General features: G+C 48.3%; 1 protein-coding gene across 2 annotated transcripts in view; it reads right to left on the bottom strand.

The window, feature by feature from the left end:
- The window catches only part of LOC140390443 (zinc-binding protein A33-like), a 59,386-nt gene extending 44,779 nt beyond the window's left edge, over positions 1-14,607 (bottom strand). The window contains exons 1-2 of one of the 2 annotated variants that reach the window (XM_072475586.1): positions 14,373-14,607; positions 13,197-13,808 (exon numbers count right to left, since the gene is read on the bottom strand). In XM_072475586.1, coding sequence (XP_072331687.1) covers positions 13,197-13,364 — 168 coding nt within the window. In that variant the 5' untranslated portion in view covers positions 13,365-13,808; positions 14,373-14,607. The remainder of the gene's footprint in view (positions 1-13,196; positions 13,809-14,372) is intronic. The other variant, XM_072475588.1, reaches the window with a different exon arrangement.
- Positions 14,608-16,163: the final 1,556 nt, after the last annotated feature.

Below are 16,163 nucleotides of genomic sequence, written 5' to 3'. Positions count from 1 at the left end.
TTCCCAGAGGGTTTGTAATCGGCAGCGAGTTCAGACTGGAGAAAAAGGCAATGGAATCTCGATCCTGCGCAACTCCACCTCCTCCTTCTCTGTCTCTTTCACAGTCCATTCCACTCCTCCCCTCTCTGTCTCTCTCTCACTCCCTCCACTGTCAACATTTCTTGGAGATCAACCCGCCCTGGAGAGGGTCCAATTCCCCTTCTTTGTCCTTTAGGCTAATTTAGTTTTTGCCTTCCATTGTGAAAGTCCAGAGAACAACGGCTACTCATTCTAATAATTCGCTGAGTACTGACAGGAATTTCTTCCGAAATCGCGCAAGAGACTGGGTCCGCGGTGCAGCAACATTCAATACTTGCTGAACGAGGAAATGCTGATATTCCTGAAGGTGAGGGAATATATTGCGGGTCAGTTCAGTGAAACTTCAGTCACAAAGTAACTGATGATAATTGTGAAATAAATATAGTATTTAGTTAAAAAAAGGAGAATCAAAATGTAACTGACATTTTTTATTTTTGTGGCCGTTTTTCTGCTATCGTCAAAGTAATGACGTCCCACCAGGAATATCTGTAACCACCCAGAAATAAGTTGCCCTGATCTTGATACTTGGATCGAATTATCCGTGTTTCCCAAGTTTAATTTTCTCCTGGAACTCCCATTGTAATCCAGTTGCAGTTGCATGTTGTGAATGTGTGAGTGTGTCTGGTACGGTGTGTGAGAGTCACTGTGTCTGTGAGCGGGGCTGATGCTCAGTTCCAGCATGTTGTGAGTGTGTGGGTGTGTCTGGTACTGCGTGTGAGAGTTACTGTGTCTGTGAGCGGGGCTGATGCTCAGTTCCAGCATGTTGTGAGTGTGTGGGTGTGTCTGGTACGGTGTGTGAGAGTCACTGTGTCTGTGAGCAGGGCTGATGCTCAGTTCCAGCATGTTGTGAGTGTGTGGGTGTGTCTGGTACGTTGTGTGAGAGTCACTGTGTCTGTGAGCGGGGCTGATGCTCAGTTCCAGCATGTTGTGAGTGTGTGGGTGTGTCTGGTACGGCGTGTGAGAGTCACTGTGTCTGTGAGGGGGGCTGATGCTCAGTTCCATGTTGTGAGTGTGTGGGTGTGTCTGGTACGTTGTGTGAGAGTCACTGTGTCTGTGAGCGGGACTGATGCTCAGTTCCAGCATGTTGTGAGTGTGTGGGTGTGTCTGGTACGTTGTGTGAGAGTCACTGTGTCTGTGAGCGGGGCTGATGCTCAGTTCCAGTTTATTTGACTCTTGATGCACGATCAATTGCACAGAGACCAGAGTTGAATCCAACTGAGGCTTTATTGATGTGTGGCCTCCTACAGCAGCTGGCGAAATGGCTGCTGGCTGGCGAAATGGCACACATATTTATACTCTGCCTACTGGGCGGAGCCAGCAGGCAGGGACTGTGTATGGGTCTTACCACACATCTCCTAATATATACAACAGTGGTAATTACCACATTCACCCCCTGTTGAATGAAATGAAATGAAATGAAATGAAAATCACTTATTGTCACAAGTAGGCTTCAAATGAAGCCTACTGTGAAAAGCCCCTAGTCGCCACATTCCGGCGCCTGTTCGGGGAGGCTGTTACGGGAATTGAACCGTGCTGCTGGCCTGCCTTGGTCTGCTTTCAAAGCCAGCGATTTAGCCCTGTGCTAAAATTGAGTCCGGTGGGAGTGGCGGAGAACTATATACAGAACAAGTTTAATATACAGAGGCAAAAATTTTTTTCGAAGTCCAGTGCAAGGTGGTTTGATAATCCCAAACCAATTACAGGTTTAGCCGGTCCGGGGCCTTGATGTGATGTTGGGAACGACACAGTGGTGGCGGTGATTCCGGTGTTGGTCTGGTCCTCAGTGACTCCGGGAGCATGCCAAAATCCTCTTCATCCTCGGGCGTGGGCAGGGGGAGGACGATGGTCCTGAGGGGGTGTTGCTGCTGGGTGCGCAGGGGAGAGGGGGGTGGAGCCGGATCGGAGGGCTGTGTGTGTGTGGAACCTGCTGATGCCAGGTCCCTGAGGGAGACAGTATCTTGGTGGCCGTCAGGGTACGCTACGTAGGTGTACTGGGGGTTAGCATGGAGTAACTGCACCCTTTCAACTAACGGGTCCGCCTTGTGGAGTCGTATGTGCCTACAGAGGAGTATGGGTCCTGGAGCTGCGAGCCAAATCGGGAGTGACACCCCGGATGTGGACTTCCTGGGGATGGCAAAGAGATGTTCATGGGGTGTGTTGTTAGTCGCAGTGCATAGGAGCGACCAAATGGAGTGCAGTGCATCGGGGAGGACCTCCTGCCAGCAGGAGGCCGGGAGATTTCTGGACCGTTCTCCCTCTCCGCCTGCCCGTTTCCCCTGGGGTTATAGCTGGTCGTCCTGCTGGAGGCAATACTCCTGCTGAGCAGGAACTGACGCCGCTCATCACTCATGAATGAGGATCCCCGATCGCTATGGATGTAGGCGGGGAAGCCGAACAGAGCGAAGATTGTGTTGAGGGCTTTGATGACGATGGCAGAAGTCATGTCGGGGCATGGGATGGCGAAGGGGAATCTGGAATACTCATCGACCACACTGAGGAAATATGTGTTACGGTCGGTGGAGGGGAGGGGCCTTTTGAAATCCACACTGAGGCGTTCAAAGGGGCAGGAGGCCTTCACCAGGTGCGCGCGGTCCGGCTGGTAGAAATGCGGTTTGCACTCCGCACAGCCCTGGCAGTCCCTGATGATTGCCCTGACTTCCTCGACGGAGTAGGGCAGATTGCGGGCCTTTATGAAGTGGTACAACCGTGTGACTCCCGGGTGACAAAGGTTGTCGTGCAGGATCCGGAGTCGGTCTACTTGTGCGCTGGCACATGTACCTCAGGACAGGGCATCTGGGGGCTCGTTGAGTTTACCAGGGCGATACAAAATCTCGTAGTTGTATGTGGAGAGCTCGATCCTCCAACTCAAGATTTTATCGTTTTTGATCTTGCCCCGTTGTGTGTTATTGAACATGAAGGCTACCGACCGTTGGTCAGTGAGGAGAGTGAATCTCCTGCCGGCCAGGTAATGCCTCCAATGCCGCACAGCTTCACCGATGGCTTGGGTCTCTTTTTCGACGGAGGAGTGCCGAATTTCGGAGGCATGAAGGGTGTGGGAAAAGAATGCCACGGACCTGCCTGCCTGATTGAGCGTGGGGCTAGAGCAACGTCTGATGCATCACTCTTCACTTGAAAGGGTAACGTCTTGTCGACTGTGTGCATCGTGGCCTTGGTGATGTCGGCTCTAATACGGTTGAAGGCATGTTGAGCCTCGGCCGTCAGGGGGAAAGGGTGAACTGGATGAGTGGGCGGGCCTTGTCCGCATAGTTTGGGACCCACTGGGCGTAGTAAGAAAATAACCCCAGGCAGCGATTGAGGGCTTAGGGGCAGTGGGGAAGGGGGAGCTCCATGAGGGGGTGCATGCGGTCGGGATCGGGCCCCAGAACTCCGTTCTGGACCACATCATGGTCCCCACAAGAGAAACATACCAGATCTGAGCCAAAAGGCTCAATCCACACTACACTTGATCTTAGCCAAAAGGCCTTGTTAGAGGTGAGGTTTAGGAGAGTGGCGGTGTGGGGAAATTTGGCAAGGCTGGCATCGTGGACCTGCTGATTGTGGCCGCAGATGGTGACATTGTCTAGGTACGGGAAAGTGGGCCGCAACCCGTACCAGTCGACCATTCGGTCCATCTCCCTTTGGAAGACCGAGACCCCGCTGGTGACGCCAAAGGGAACCCAGAGAAAGTGTTAGAGGCGGCCATCTGCCTCAAAGGCAGTCTATGGGCGGTCCGCCTTACGGATGGGGAGCTGTAGATTTTAGGTCTACAGTTGAGAAGACCCGGTACTGTGCAATCTGATTGACCATATCAGATATGCGAGGGAGGGGGTACGCGTTGAGCTGCGTGTACCGATTGATGGTCTGGCGTTGTCCACGACCATTCGGTGTTTCTCCCCAGTTTTCACCACAACCTCTATGGCTCTCAGGGGTTTTGCTGGCCTCGATGATGCCTTCCTGAAGCAGCCGCTGGACCTCAGACCTGATGAAGGTCCTGTCCTGGGTTCTGTACCGTCTCCTCCTGGTGGCGACGGGTTTGCAATCCGGGGTTAGGTTTGCAAATAGGGAAGGTGGGTCGACCTTTAGAGTCTGGAGGCCACACACAGTAAAGGGTGGTAGCGGCCCACCGAATTTCAAAGCTAGGCTCTGGAGATTACACTGGAAGTCCAGGCCGAGTAGCAGGGCAGCGCAGAGGTTGGGGAGGACGTAGAGGCGGAAGCTGCTGAATTCTACACCCTGGACCGTGAGCGTGGCTATACTGTACCCCCGGAGGACAGGGAGGTTCTCTGAATTGCGGGGTGGACCGCGAGGGAACAGTGCCCACCTTATCTGGATGGATGAAGCTTTCAGTGCTCCCAGAGTCCAGCAGGCAAGAGGTCTCGTGCCCATCGATCTTCACGCTTGTCGAGGCGGTGGCTAGATTGTGCGGGCGAGACTGGTCGATCGTGACCGAGGCGAGTCGTGGCTGGTCGTCGCTGGTGTCGAACGATGGGGTGCCCGGGGGGGCACGGGTCCTGGAACGATGGTGGCACCCATGTGCCGTGGTGGAGACAAGATGGCGGCGCCTGATGATCTTGGGGTGGACAAGATGGCGGCACCCACGGGCCACATGTGGCGGGGGTTGAAAAAGATGGCAGCGCCTATGGGCTGCATGTGGTCCGAGGAGGGGAAGGTGGCAATGCCCACTGGACGCGCGTTGTCTGAGGGGCAGAAGATGGCGGCGCCCACTGGCCGCGCGTGATCCGAGGAGGGGAAGATGGCGGCGCCTACTGTCCGTACGCGAGGGGGGGTTGGGGCGATAGCGACGACTGAGCGTGCCTGGCACACCGCAGCGAAGTGCCCCTTCTTGCCGCAGGCCTTGCAAATAGCACTGTGGGCCACGCAGTGTTTCTGTTGCCTACAGAAGTAACATCCGGGGCCCCCGGGGTTAGCTGGCTGGCACGTGGCACAGGCGTAGGATTGGCTAATTCTTTTTCTGTAGCTCCATGGCTTCATTGTAGGTCGGCGCGTCCTGGATAAGGGGAAATACATTGGAGCTCAGCCGCGAGTCTGGATCTTCTGAGCTTCCGGGATTGGGTCTGGTGCAGACCTGATGTATGCTTCGAAACAAGCTGGCCAATGTTGAAAGTCCTTTTTGGCGTCGCTTCGTTGCGGATCCAGCTGCAGGCGATCCGGCTTGATGCAGAGGTCCATCTTCTGAAAATCTTAGAGCAATAAATTGATGCATGATCAATTGCACAGAGATGAGAGTTGAATACAACTCAGGCTTTATTACTCTAAGATGTGTGGCCTCCTACAGCAGCTGGTGAAATGGCTGCTGTATGGGGAGCACACATATTTATACTCCGCCTACTGGGCGGAGCCAGCAGTTAGGGACTATCCCCATACCTGTAGTACAGGGTCTTACCACACATCTCCTAATATATACAACAGTGGTGATTACCACAACTCTCCACAATCTTCCTTCCAAACTCCATCACTTTCCACTTTCGAGTGAAATCTCATCTGCTCTGAGTCTGCTAATTTCACCAGCCTGTCTAACTCCTCCTGAAATCTGTTACTATCATCCTCACTGTTCCACATTCATTTCTTTCAGGAGGAAGCTTGTCGGAAGAGAAGGTAGGACATGTTTGTACTGAAGCTCTGCAGTTCAATAAGTTTTGTCTTGGCTGTTAAGAGAATATGGCCTGAAACCGTCACAATGTGAACAATTGTCAGTCTGGGGTCAATAAATCCGCATTTGCTTTTACAATAAGAAGCTTTATTACAGTAACTGATCATAATTAAGTATTGTATTAAATGCAAAATGAAATGCTCCCAGACTGGAAGTGATCACTTGCCTAATATTGGCTGTTAGTGTCTGTGACCTTCTGACAGACCCCGAGAGAGCCGCACGGTCCATGTATCCAAGGAGTGGCTCATCTATGTCTCTGCATGGAGCCTGAGCAACCCGAGAAAGTCAGACGTTGAAGGGGGAAAGGGTTCTATTTTTATGCTTTAATATAAAGCTGATTTATAGACACAGGAATCGCAACAGGAGCGATTTATATTTAAATAGCATCTTGAATGTAATACAATGACACAGTGCATTTCATCGGAGAGTTGGAAAACAAAATAGACGCAGAACCACATCAGGAGATGTCTCTGCAAATAACAAAGGTGGGTTTTAGAGAGGCCGCGAGGTATCAAAGCTTAGTTGGAGGCCCAGCCAATGGCGGATATTTAAGTGATATTCGAGAAGTCGAAGAACACAGGATCTTTTTCAGGTTTTGTCTTTGTTCTACAATTTACAGCGATTGTGAGGGCGAAATGCTGATCGTCCACTGTGGAATATTTTTGTTCTTTGAGTGGATTCGGGGCGCTCCTGGCCCATCCCTAATTTAACCTTTGTGGCTTGCGAGATCATTGGAGTCGCATCTCGGCCAGACCAGGTAAGGATTGCAGATTTCCAGATGGGTTTTAATCAATGGTTTCAAGGTCATAATTGGACATTTCCAACCAGGTTTTTATCCTATTTCAATTTCAGTTTCACCATCTGCCGTGGTGAGATTCGAACCCAGGTCCCAGAGCTTTACCCGGGTCGATGGATTAGTTATCCAGTGACAGGACCACTATGCCACCACCTACCCTTAAATAAAATGCCTTTGTAATTGATCTATCAGGCTATGGACCTCTTCCTTGACCTGGGCAATTCCATTCTGTGTCCTGCAGTACAGTGATTATTAGCACTATTGCTTCACAGCGCGAGGGACCCAGGTTCGATTCCCGGCTTGGGTCACTGTCTGTGCAGAGTCCGCACGTCCTCCTCCTGTCTGTGTGGGTTTTCTCCAGGTGCTCCGGTTCCCTCCCACAAGTCCCGAAAAGAGATGCTGTTAGGTAATTTGGACATTCTGAATTCTCCCTCTGTGTACCTGAACAGATGCCGGAGTGTGTCGACTAGGAGATGTTCACAGTAACTCATTGCAGTGTTAATGTAAGACTACTTCTGACACTAATAAAGATTATTATTAAGATTAACATCTCACTTTCTAACATCCTCTCTAAAACAAAATATGCTGGAATATAAGAATGCTAGGATGCCTTGACCATTTGAATTATTTCTAAGATATTCTAAAGAAAGCACATCTATAACTTGAACTATTTATTACTCACAGCATCAGTGAGGGATATCACACATTCTCAGTCTCTGCAGCCGCCCTGTCTATCGGACTCCATACTCGCCCCACCTGCTGGTCGGATGCTACAACTACAACAGTAAAACATATAACTTATAAAACAAAGAACAAAGAAAAGTACAGCACAGGAACAGGCCCTTGGGCCCTCCAGGCCCGTGCCGACCATGCTGCCCGACTAAACTAAAATCTTCTACACTTCCTGGGTCCGTATCCCTCTATTCCCATCCTATTCATGTATTTGTCAAGACGCCCCTTAGATGTCACTATCGTCACTGCTTCCACCACCTCCTCTGGCAGCGAGTTCCAGGCACCCACTACCCTCGGTGTAAAAAAACTTGCCTCATACATCTCCTCTAAACCTTGCCCCTCTCACCTTAAACCGATGCCCGCTAGTAATTGACCCCTCTACCCTGGGGAAAAGCCTCTGACTATCCACTCTGTCTATGCCCCTCATAATTTTGTCGACCTCTCTCAGGTCGCCCCTCAACCTCTATACAGCTGCAACATGACTTGCCAATTCTTATACTCAATGCCCCGGCCAATGAAGGCAAGCATGCCGTATACCTTCATGACTACCTTCTCCACCTGTGTTGCCCCTTCCAGTGACCTGTGGACCTGTACACCGAGATCTCTCTGACTTTCAATACTCTTGAGGGTTTTACCATTCACTGTATATTCCCTACATGCATTAGACCTTCCAAAATGCATTACCTCACATTTGTCCGGATTAAAACTCCATCTGCCATCTCTCCGCCCAAGTCCCCAAACGATCTAAATCCTGCTGTATCCTCTGACAGTCCTCATCGTTATCCGCAATTCCACCAACCTTTGTGTCGTCTGCAAACTTACTAATCAGAGCAGTTACATTTTCCTCCCAATCATTTATATATACTACGAACAGCAAAGATCCCAGCACTGATTCCTGGAACACCACTGGTCACAGCCCTCCAATTAGAAAAGCACCCTTCCATTGCTACTCTCTACCTTTTATGGCAAGGCCAGTTCTGTACCCACCTTGCCAGCTCACCCCTGATCCCATATGACTTCACCTTTTGTACCAGTCTACCATGAGGGACCTTTGTCAAAGGCCTTACTGAAGTCCATATAGACAACATCCACTGACCGACCTGCATCAATCATCTTTGTGACCTCTTCGAAAAACTGTACCAAGTTAGTGAGACATGACCTCCCCTTCACAAAACCATGCTGCCTCTCACTAATACGTCCATTTGCTTCCAAATGGGAGTAGATCCTGTCTCAAAGAATTCTTTCCAATAATTTCCCTACCACTGACGTAAGGCTCACCGGCCTGTAGTTCCCTGGATTATCCTTGCTACCCTTCTTAAACAGAGGAACAACATTGGCTATTCTCCAGTCCTCCGGGACATCACCTGCAGACAGTGAGGTTCCAAAGATTTCTGTCAAGGCCTCAGCAATTTCCTCTCTAGCCTCCTTCAGTATTCTGGGGTAGATCCCATCCAGCCCTGGGTACTTATTAACCTTAATATTTTTCAAGACGCCCAACACCTCGTCTTTTTGGATCGCAATGTGACCCAGGCTATCTACACACCCTTCTCCAGACTCAACATCCACCAATTCCTTCTCTTTGGTGAATACTGATGCAAAGTATTCATTTAGTCCCGCGCCCATTTCCTCTGGCTCCACACATAGATTCCCTTGCCTATCCTTCAGTGGGCCACACATGCAGATAGATCATAGAATTTACATTGATGATGAACTATTCATATTATATACAGATGATCGTCTGCCTATCATCACATCCTCATTTCTTTCAAAATAATTTTGAATTGTAGGCATGTGCATTCAAACGATACACATGGAGAGTTTTTTTACTCAGCTAAAACTGCATGCGTGGAAACATGATATTTCATCAGGTCAATCGATCAGGCTGCTGATGTTCATAAATTAAGTCTATTATGTTGTCTTCGAACTCTGGTGGATCGTCACAGTGCTTGAGGTGAAGTCGAGGCAGTCTGGTTATTTTCTGGTGAGCTTACTTGCCCATTGGTTGCTTCAATGTTCGGTGTTTCTACAGCAGTGTGCGTATTCTCAGGTGTACGAGGAGGAAGAACTCCATCATCCAGTCTTGATTGCATAGTAAACGGGTGATTCGCCTTGACCTTTGGCAACGCTCTGCGGTTGAGTCTCAATATTGAGCGTTGACATGTGAGAAGGACAAAGGAGTTGGGACCTGCCTGTCTTATGACTTTGGCTGTCATGGACCATCCATGTGGTGTCTCACCCCTGACGGTATCATCTAGTCCCACACCGTCCAACATTGAGGAACAAATATCTATAAACTAATAATTATTGTACATCTCATCAAACAATGGGATTGAATGAATGGACTTTGTGAATCTGGATTTGATCAAATCCAACTCGAAGAATACAGAACAATTTCAGTCTGGCACAACACTGGAGGCCATTCGGTCCATCTTGTCCGTGAACCTTCAAAGACACTCCCCATTTCTCGGGCTGTTTTTAATGGGGAATTCTTTCCTGCAGCACCGACATTCCGTCAGCAGGTGGCAGCGCTATTCTTTGTAACAATGAATGACTTGAGTTCACACAGATTCTCAATACATCCCAGAAACTTACTGCATCCGCAATGAATTATTCACAAGTACAGGAGTCACCGTTAGGGATGAGCGTAGGCAGGGCCAAAGACGTGCAGGGCAATGGTAAATTGCCCATAGTGTCCAAAAAGGTTAGGAGGGGTTATTGGGTTCCGGGGATAGGGTAGAAGTGGGGGCTTAAGTGGTGCAGACTCGATGGGCCGAATGGGCGCCTTCTGCACTGTATGTTCTATGGGCAGCATGGTAGCATTGTGGTTAGCACAGTTGCTTCACAGCTCCAGGGTCCCAGGTTCGATTCCCAGCTTGGGTCACTGTCTGTGCGGAGACTGCACGTTCTCCCCGTGTCTGCGTGGGTTTCCTCCGGGCGCTCCGGTTTCCTCCCACAGTCCAAAGATGTGCAGGTTAGGTGGATTGGCCATGCTAAATGAAAATGAAATGAAAAATGAAATGAAAATCGCTTATTGTCACAAGTAGACTTCAATTGAAGCTACTGTGAAAAGCCCCTAGTCGCCACATTCCGGCGCCTGTTCGGAGAGGTTGGTACGGGAATTGAACCTTGCTGCTGGCCTGCCTTGGTCTGCTTTCAAAGCCAGCGATTTAGCCCTGTGCTAAACCAGCCTCTTAGTGTGCAAAAAAAAAGGTTAAGTGGGACTGGGTTACGTTAGAGACGTGGGCTTGAGTAGGGTCCTCTATGTAAGGGCCGGTGCAAACACGATGGGCTGAATGGCCTCCTTCTGCACTGTACATTCTATGATTCTATGATATGTTCTTCCAATTCAATCTCAATAGGATGTTGCTTCACCCCCTCTCATTTCCAGTGGTCTGTCCCACAGTCCTGCCCCCCTACACCCTGTGATGTGCTTCCTCTTTACTAGGGACTGGGAGGAGAGCGCTGTCTGAGACAGGAACACACAGACCCCAAAATCCTCCTCACGGAGTTTGAATATCTCTGGGGTGGGGTTTCTATTTCCCAATATAAGCTTCCTTTTCACAAACAGATACAACACGAACTCCATACCTATTCTGTGTGATATAAAGTCATCTTAGAATTCAAGCTTCCCTGACAATGTATCAACTCTCTCTACCTCGCTCCCTGTGACAGCGAGATCCACATTCTCACCACTCTCTGTGTGAAGAAAGTCCGCCGAATATTGGAGGAGAGATTCCACTTCAAATTTCCGTCATCAGTTGATGTTTCTTAGGGTCCCAGGGAGGGATCCATAAATATATATAAATTAGCAAGTATTCTTTCCAGAATTTCTTTTCTCGGGTGGCACAGTGATTAGCACTGTTGCTTCACAGCTCCAGGGACCTAGATTCGATTCCCGACTTGGGTCACTGTCTGTGCGGAATCTACACATTCTCCCTGTGTCTGCGTGGCTTTCCTCCGGGTGCTCCGATTTCCTCCCACAAGTCCCGAAAGATGTGCTGTTAGGTGAATTGGACATTCTCAATTCTCCATCCGAATTGGCGGCGGAATGTGGCGCCTGGGGGCTTTTCACAGTAACTTCATTACAGTGTTAATGCAAGCCTACTTGTGAAAATAAAGACTATTATTATAAGCCAGTCACAATTTTGACTTGGATATACATTGCCATTCCTTCACTGTCACTTGATATAAATTCTGGAACTCCCTCCCTTACAGCACAGTGGATACGGTAGCACAGTGTTTAGCACTGTTTCTTCACAGCACCAGGGTCCCGGTTGGGTCACTGTCTGTGCAGAGTCAGCATGTTCTCCATGTGTCTGTGTGGGCTTCATCCGGGTGGTCCGGTTTCCTGTCTGCGTGGGCTTCATCCGGGTGCTCCGGTTTCCTCCCACAAGTCCCGAAAGACTGCTGTAAGGTGAATTGGACATTCTGAATTCTCCCTCTCTGTATCAGAACAGGTGCCAGAGTGTGGCAACTAGGGGATTTTCACAGTAACTTCATTGCAGTGTTAATGTAAGCCTATTTGTGACAATACTAAATATTAGATTATGCCTGCATGACATGGACTGCAGCAGTTTAAGAAGGGAGCTCACCATCACCTTCTCAAGGGCGGTTAGGGATGGGTATTAAATGTTGACATAGACAGTGAAGCCAACGTCATCTAAAAAAAGGTTACGACTTGGGAAATGAGAATATGTTCCAATTTGATCCATAAACATAATTAATTACAATATGGGATAATATTGTGCTCCTGAGTAAGTACAATTACTTCACAGCCTTTTGCCCCCAACAATATTTCTAACTATATTACACCCGCAGGTTTTTAATGGCCATCACATTTTTCTGTAGCCATGACTCCACACCCTACTCTATCCCATTCCCTGCAACATATTAATGCCTCCAGTTCCAGTTTCAATAGACTCTGATTCAGGAACAGAATTCAAAGGTGAATTCTACACACTTCATAAACACTCAACCAACTGAGATATCAAACACCTGACATTGTGTTTTTAAAAAATGCTGATTTATTTCTACAAATATGAAACTATTTCCCAGTTGATTGCATTTATTAACAAACAAACCCCATCCACCAGAATAAACATGGTCCAGTCCTGGATGTGATTCAGAGCAGTGATAACAGCAGAATCCTAAACGCAGTCACTTGTGAACTTGCTGGTGCCTCTGCAGGTTGGATGAATAAGTGAATCTTGTCCCACACACAGAGCAGGTGAACGGCTTCCCTCTGGTGTATAACCAAGTTGGATAATCGACTGAATCCCTTCCCACACACAGAGAAGGGAAACGGCGTCTCCCCAGTCTGAATGCCTTCTGCTACGCTCTTCCCACAATCAGAGCATTTAAAAGGTTTCTAACCAGAGTGAACCCATCGGTGTTCAATGAGATGAGCAGACTGACTGAATCCTTTCTGACACAAGGAGCAAGTGAACAACCTCCCTCCAATGTGGATACATTGATGAGTTTCCAGCTGACAAGAGTAATTGAATACCTCCCTACAGTTCCATGGTTTGGGTATCCTTATGTCCCTCCAGATCAGTTAAAGACTTATCACTCACAGAACACGTGTATGATTTCTTCCCACTGTGAATGGTGATATTTTTTCAGGCTGGAAACTGTTTCCACAGTCAGTGCACTGAAACATCCCACCTTGTGTGTGTCCAGCTACTCTGGTCAGACTAAAGTTTGAAATCCTTCCCCCACACACACAGAACAAACACTCCTTCCACATTCAAAAAACAATGATATTTAGATGCTGATAAATCAATGGACTCTGAGTCTGAGATTCCAGTATGCAAATTTTCTCCTTCGAGTACCCTGTAAAAGGAGTTTACAAAAGCCCTTACTGTCAGTACAGGGTAGAAATTGAGAACAGAAAATTCTAGTTTTCATATATTCACTGACCTGTTTACAAGAATGAGAGAGGATTTCATTGAAACATATAACGTTCTGACAGGGCTGGGAAGATTGGATGCAGGGATGTTGTTTCCTCTGGTTGGGGGATCTAGAACAAGAGATCGCAGTCTCAGGATACAGGGGAGGCCATTTAGGACTGAGATGAACAAGAAACATCTTCACTCACAGGGCGATGAATTCTGTGGCATTCTCTACCAAAGAAGGCGATGGAGGCCAAGTTTGAATATATTAAAAAAGGAAACAGTTGGATTTCTAGGTTCCAAAGCAATCAGGGATATGTAGATAGCACAGGGGTATGATGATGAGATAGAGGTTCAACCATAATCAAATTAAACGCAGGAACAGGCTCAACGGGCCAAATGGTCCACCCCTGCCTCTATTTTCCACGTTTTTATGGAACATTACTCCCTTTATTGTTCACCTAAAGCTGTACACATTATCCTTCCTCCGTGTGCTGAAATCTAAACCTGTCAAACGATCTTCAGCATTTCTTCCCTCTCGTCCCAGTTGTATCCCTCTCTCTGCTGGTTGGATACAGTTCTCTGGAAGACCATCAGCCATTGGAGCAGAAGTAAGCCATTCAGCCCATTGAATTTGCTCCTGTGTGCAATAAAATCAATAAGTAAATGGAAGAATAAGATCAAGATGTAAATCTCTTTCTGTTGTGTGTAAATCCTTCCCTTCTAACCCTCTGTGAAAGGAGTTTCCAAAATCCATCATGGTCAGTCCAGGACAGAAATCCATAACATTGTCTCGTCCTGGCCGTGGAGCTGCGCGTGCGCGTTTCAATCACTGAGACAAAAACCAAAAACCCCGGCTAGGCACACATGATCCAAATGAACCAATCAGGTTCTCCGCAGGGCCTCGGGAGCAGTTGGCAACAAGCACCTGAAGCCCCGCCCACTCAGTGTCACTACAGCAAGATGGCGGCGAATGCATCTCATAGAATTTTTTTTTACAGTGCAGAAGGAGGCCATTCGGCCCATCGAGTCTGCACCGGCTCTTGGAAAGAGCACCCTGCCCAAGGTCAACACCTCCACCCTATCCCCATAACCCAGTAACCCCACCCATCACTAAAGGCAATTTTGGACATCATGGCCAATCCACCTAACCTGCACATTTTTGGACTGTGGGAGGAAACCGGAGCACCCGGAGGAAACTCACACACACACGGGGAGGATGTGCAGACTCCGCACAGACAGTGACCCAAGCCAGAATCGAACCTGTTCAGCCTTAATCAGGATCCTTTAACACGGGCCGTTTATCGGGAAAAAGACAACAGGTTTAAATGTTGCGCCTGTGAATCATTAGTCCGAGTTTATGGCCGCCACAGTGTTTACAGATCCTCTCTGTCCATCCGCCGGTTCTAGCCTCAGGCCCCGGAGCTTCTCGGAAAGTTGTCGCCATCACTCACTGCGCAAGCTCCACACGCTGTTGGACACTGCGCCTGCGCAAGACATCCCCATGTTTCGCATTGAGGGCATTCTCCACCTCAAAGGATGCTGGGTAAAGTCGTCGCCATTGTGTTATTAAAGACATTGGATTTCAATCATTTTTCATGTGTACTGTTGGAGATAGGGACTGTCGGGCGAATGCAAACAGGTCGCCACATGGACTTCAGAGGTTCAACAAGGCAGTACATCACCACTTTCTCGTGCAATAAGCGATAGGCAATTAATGCTGGTCTAGCCAATGAAGCATAACGTCCCTTGAAAGGTTAGGTGACAAATTACAGAAACTTAATCGAATGGACTCTCCATTCTGATATTATCTGAGGAAGGATGTTCTTGCTAATATAGAGGGAGTGCAGTCCACCGATCTGGGGATGCTGCTGGAGCGGGAAGGGGTTGGAGAAAGCATGAGCTGGCTTGGGTGCTGGCAGCTTCATTATCTTTTTGATTATTTAGTGTTTTTTGTCTGTGGTGTGCAGTTGATATATTCTTTGTATACACTTACAAGCATGTACGTGCAGGCATTCGCTCATATATTCCTTCAGATGCACCTGCTCTTGCTGACATGAACGCACTGCTTTTCGTACTTTTGCTTTCCCTAATAAGCATTGGGCACCTTTCCACCAGGAGGGGCCAGCTCTGGCTGGGGTGGGGGGAAGTGGGGTGGAGGGGGGGGGGGGGTGGAGGGCATGTGCTGGCTTGAATCTGATTGTTCTGCATTCAGCTTTGTTACTTTGAATTGTGGAATTGTTAATAAACTAAAGGTTCAAGAGGGAGTGCAGAAAAGGTTTACCAGATTGATTCCTGGGATAGCAAGCCTGGCGTATGAGGAGACAGTGATTTGGTTAGGATTTTATTCACTGGAGTACAGAAGCATGAGGTAACATGACTAGACAGGGTAGATGCAAGAATGATTTCCCAATGTTTGGGGTGTCCAGAACTAGGGTCACAGCCTGAAGATAAGGGGTAGACCATTTAGGACTGAGGTTAGGAGAAATCTGTTCACCCAGAGTGGTCGGCCTGTGGAATCTGCTACCATTGAAAACACTGTTTTCAAGAAGCAGTCAGGGCGAAGAGGACCAAAGGATATTCAGAGAAGACAGGATCAGGCTATTGAGTTGGAGGATTGGCCATGATCACGAATGGTCTCTATGTTCTATGATCACCAGAAATAAGGCAAATAGAAGTTTGTGGAGAAGCAGGAATCAGCAAAGCAATAAGAGCAAAATCCAACCACCAGACTCACATGTGAATTCATCGGTGTGTCAGTAGATGGAATGCATGAGTGAATCTTTCCATAAACTAGAACATTTAAATGCCACCTCTACAATCAGAATGCTCCCTCTCCAATCAGAATGTCGTGATCGTGAACAAATAATTTGAATTTTATAAGGATATTAACAGCTGGGAATGTTGAGTGAATATCTGTGCACATGTGAAGTATCTGAAAGGCCTCTGACTCTCGGGGCTGTGCTGGTGTGTGGTAACAGGAGGTAAATAGGAT

This window comes from Scyliorhinus torazame, chromosome 14 (assembly GCF_047496885.1).
Source record: "Scyliorhinus torazame isolate Kashiwa2021f chromosome 14, sScyTor2.1, whole genome shotgun sequence".
Classification (NCBI taxonomy): domain Eukaryota; kingdom Metazoa; phylum Chordata; class Chondrichthyes; order Carcharhiniformes; family Scyliorhinidae; genus Scyliorhinus; species Scyliorhinus torazame.
Note: the sequence above shows the minus strand (reverse complement) of the source record. Positions and strands in the feature narration are given on the sequence as shown.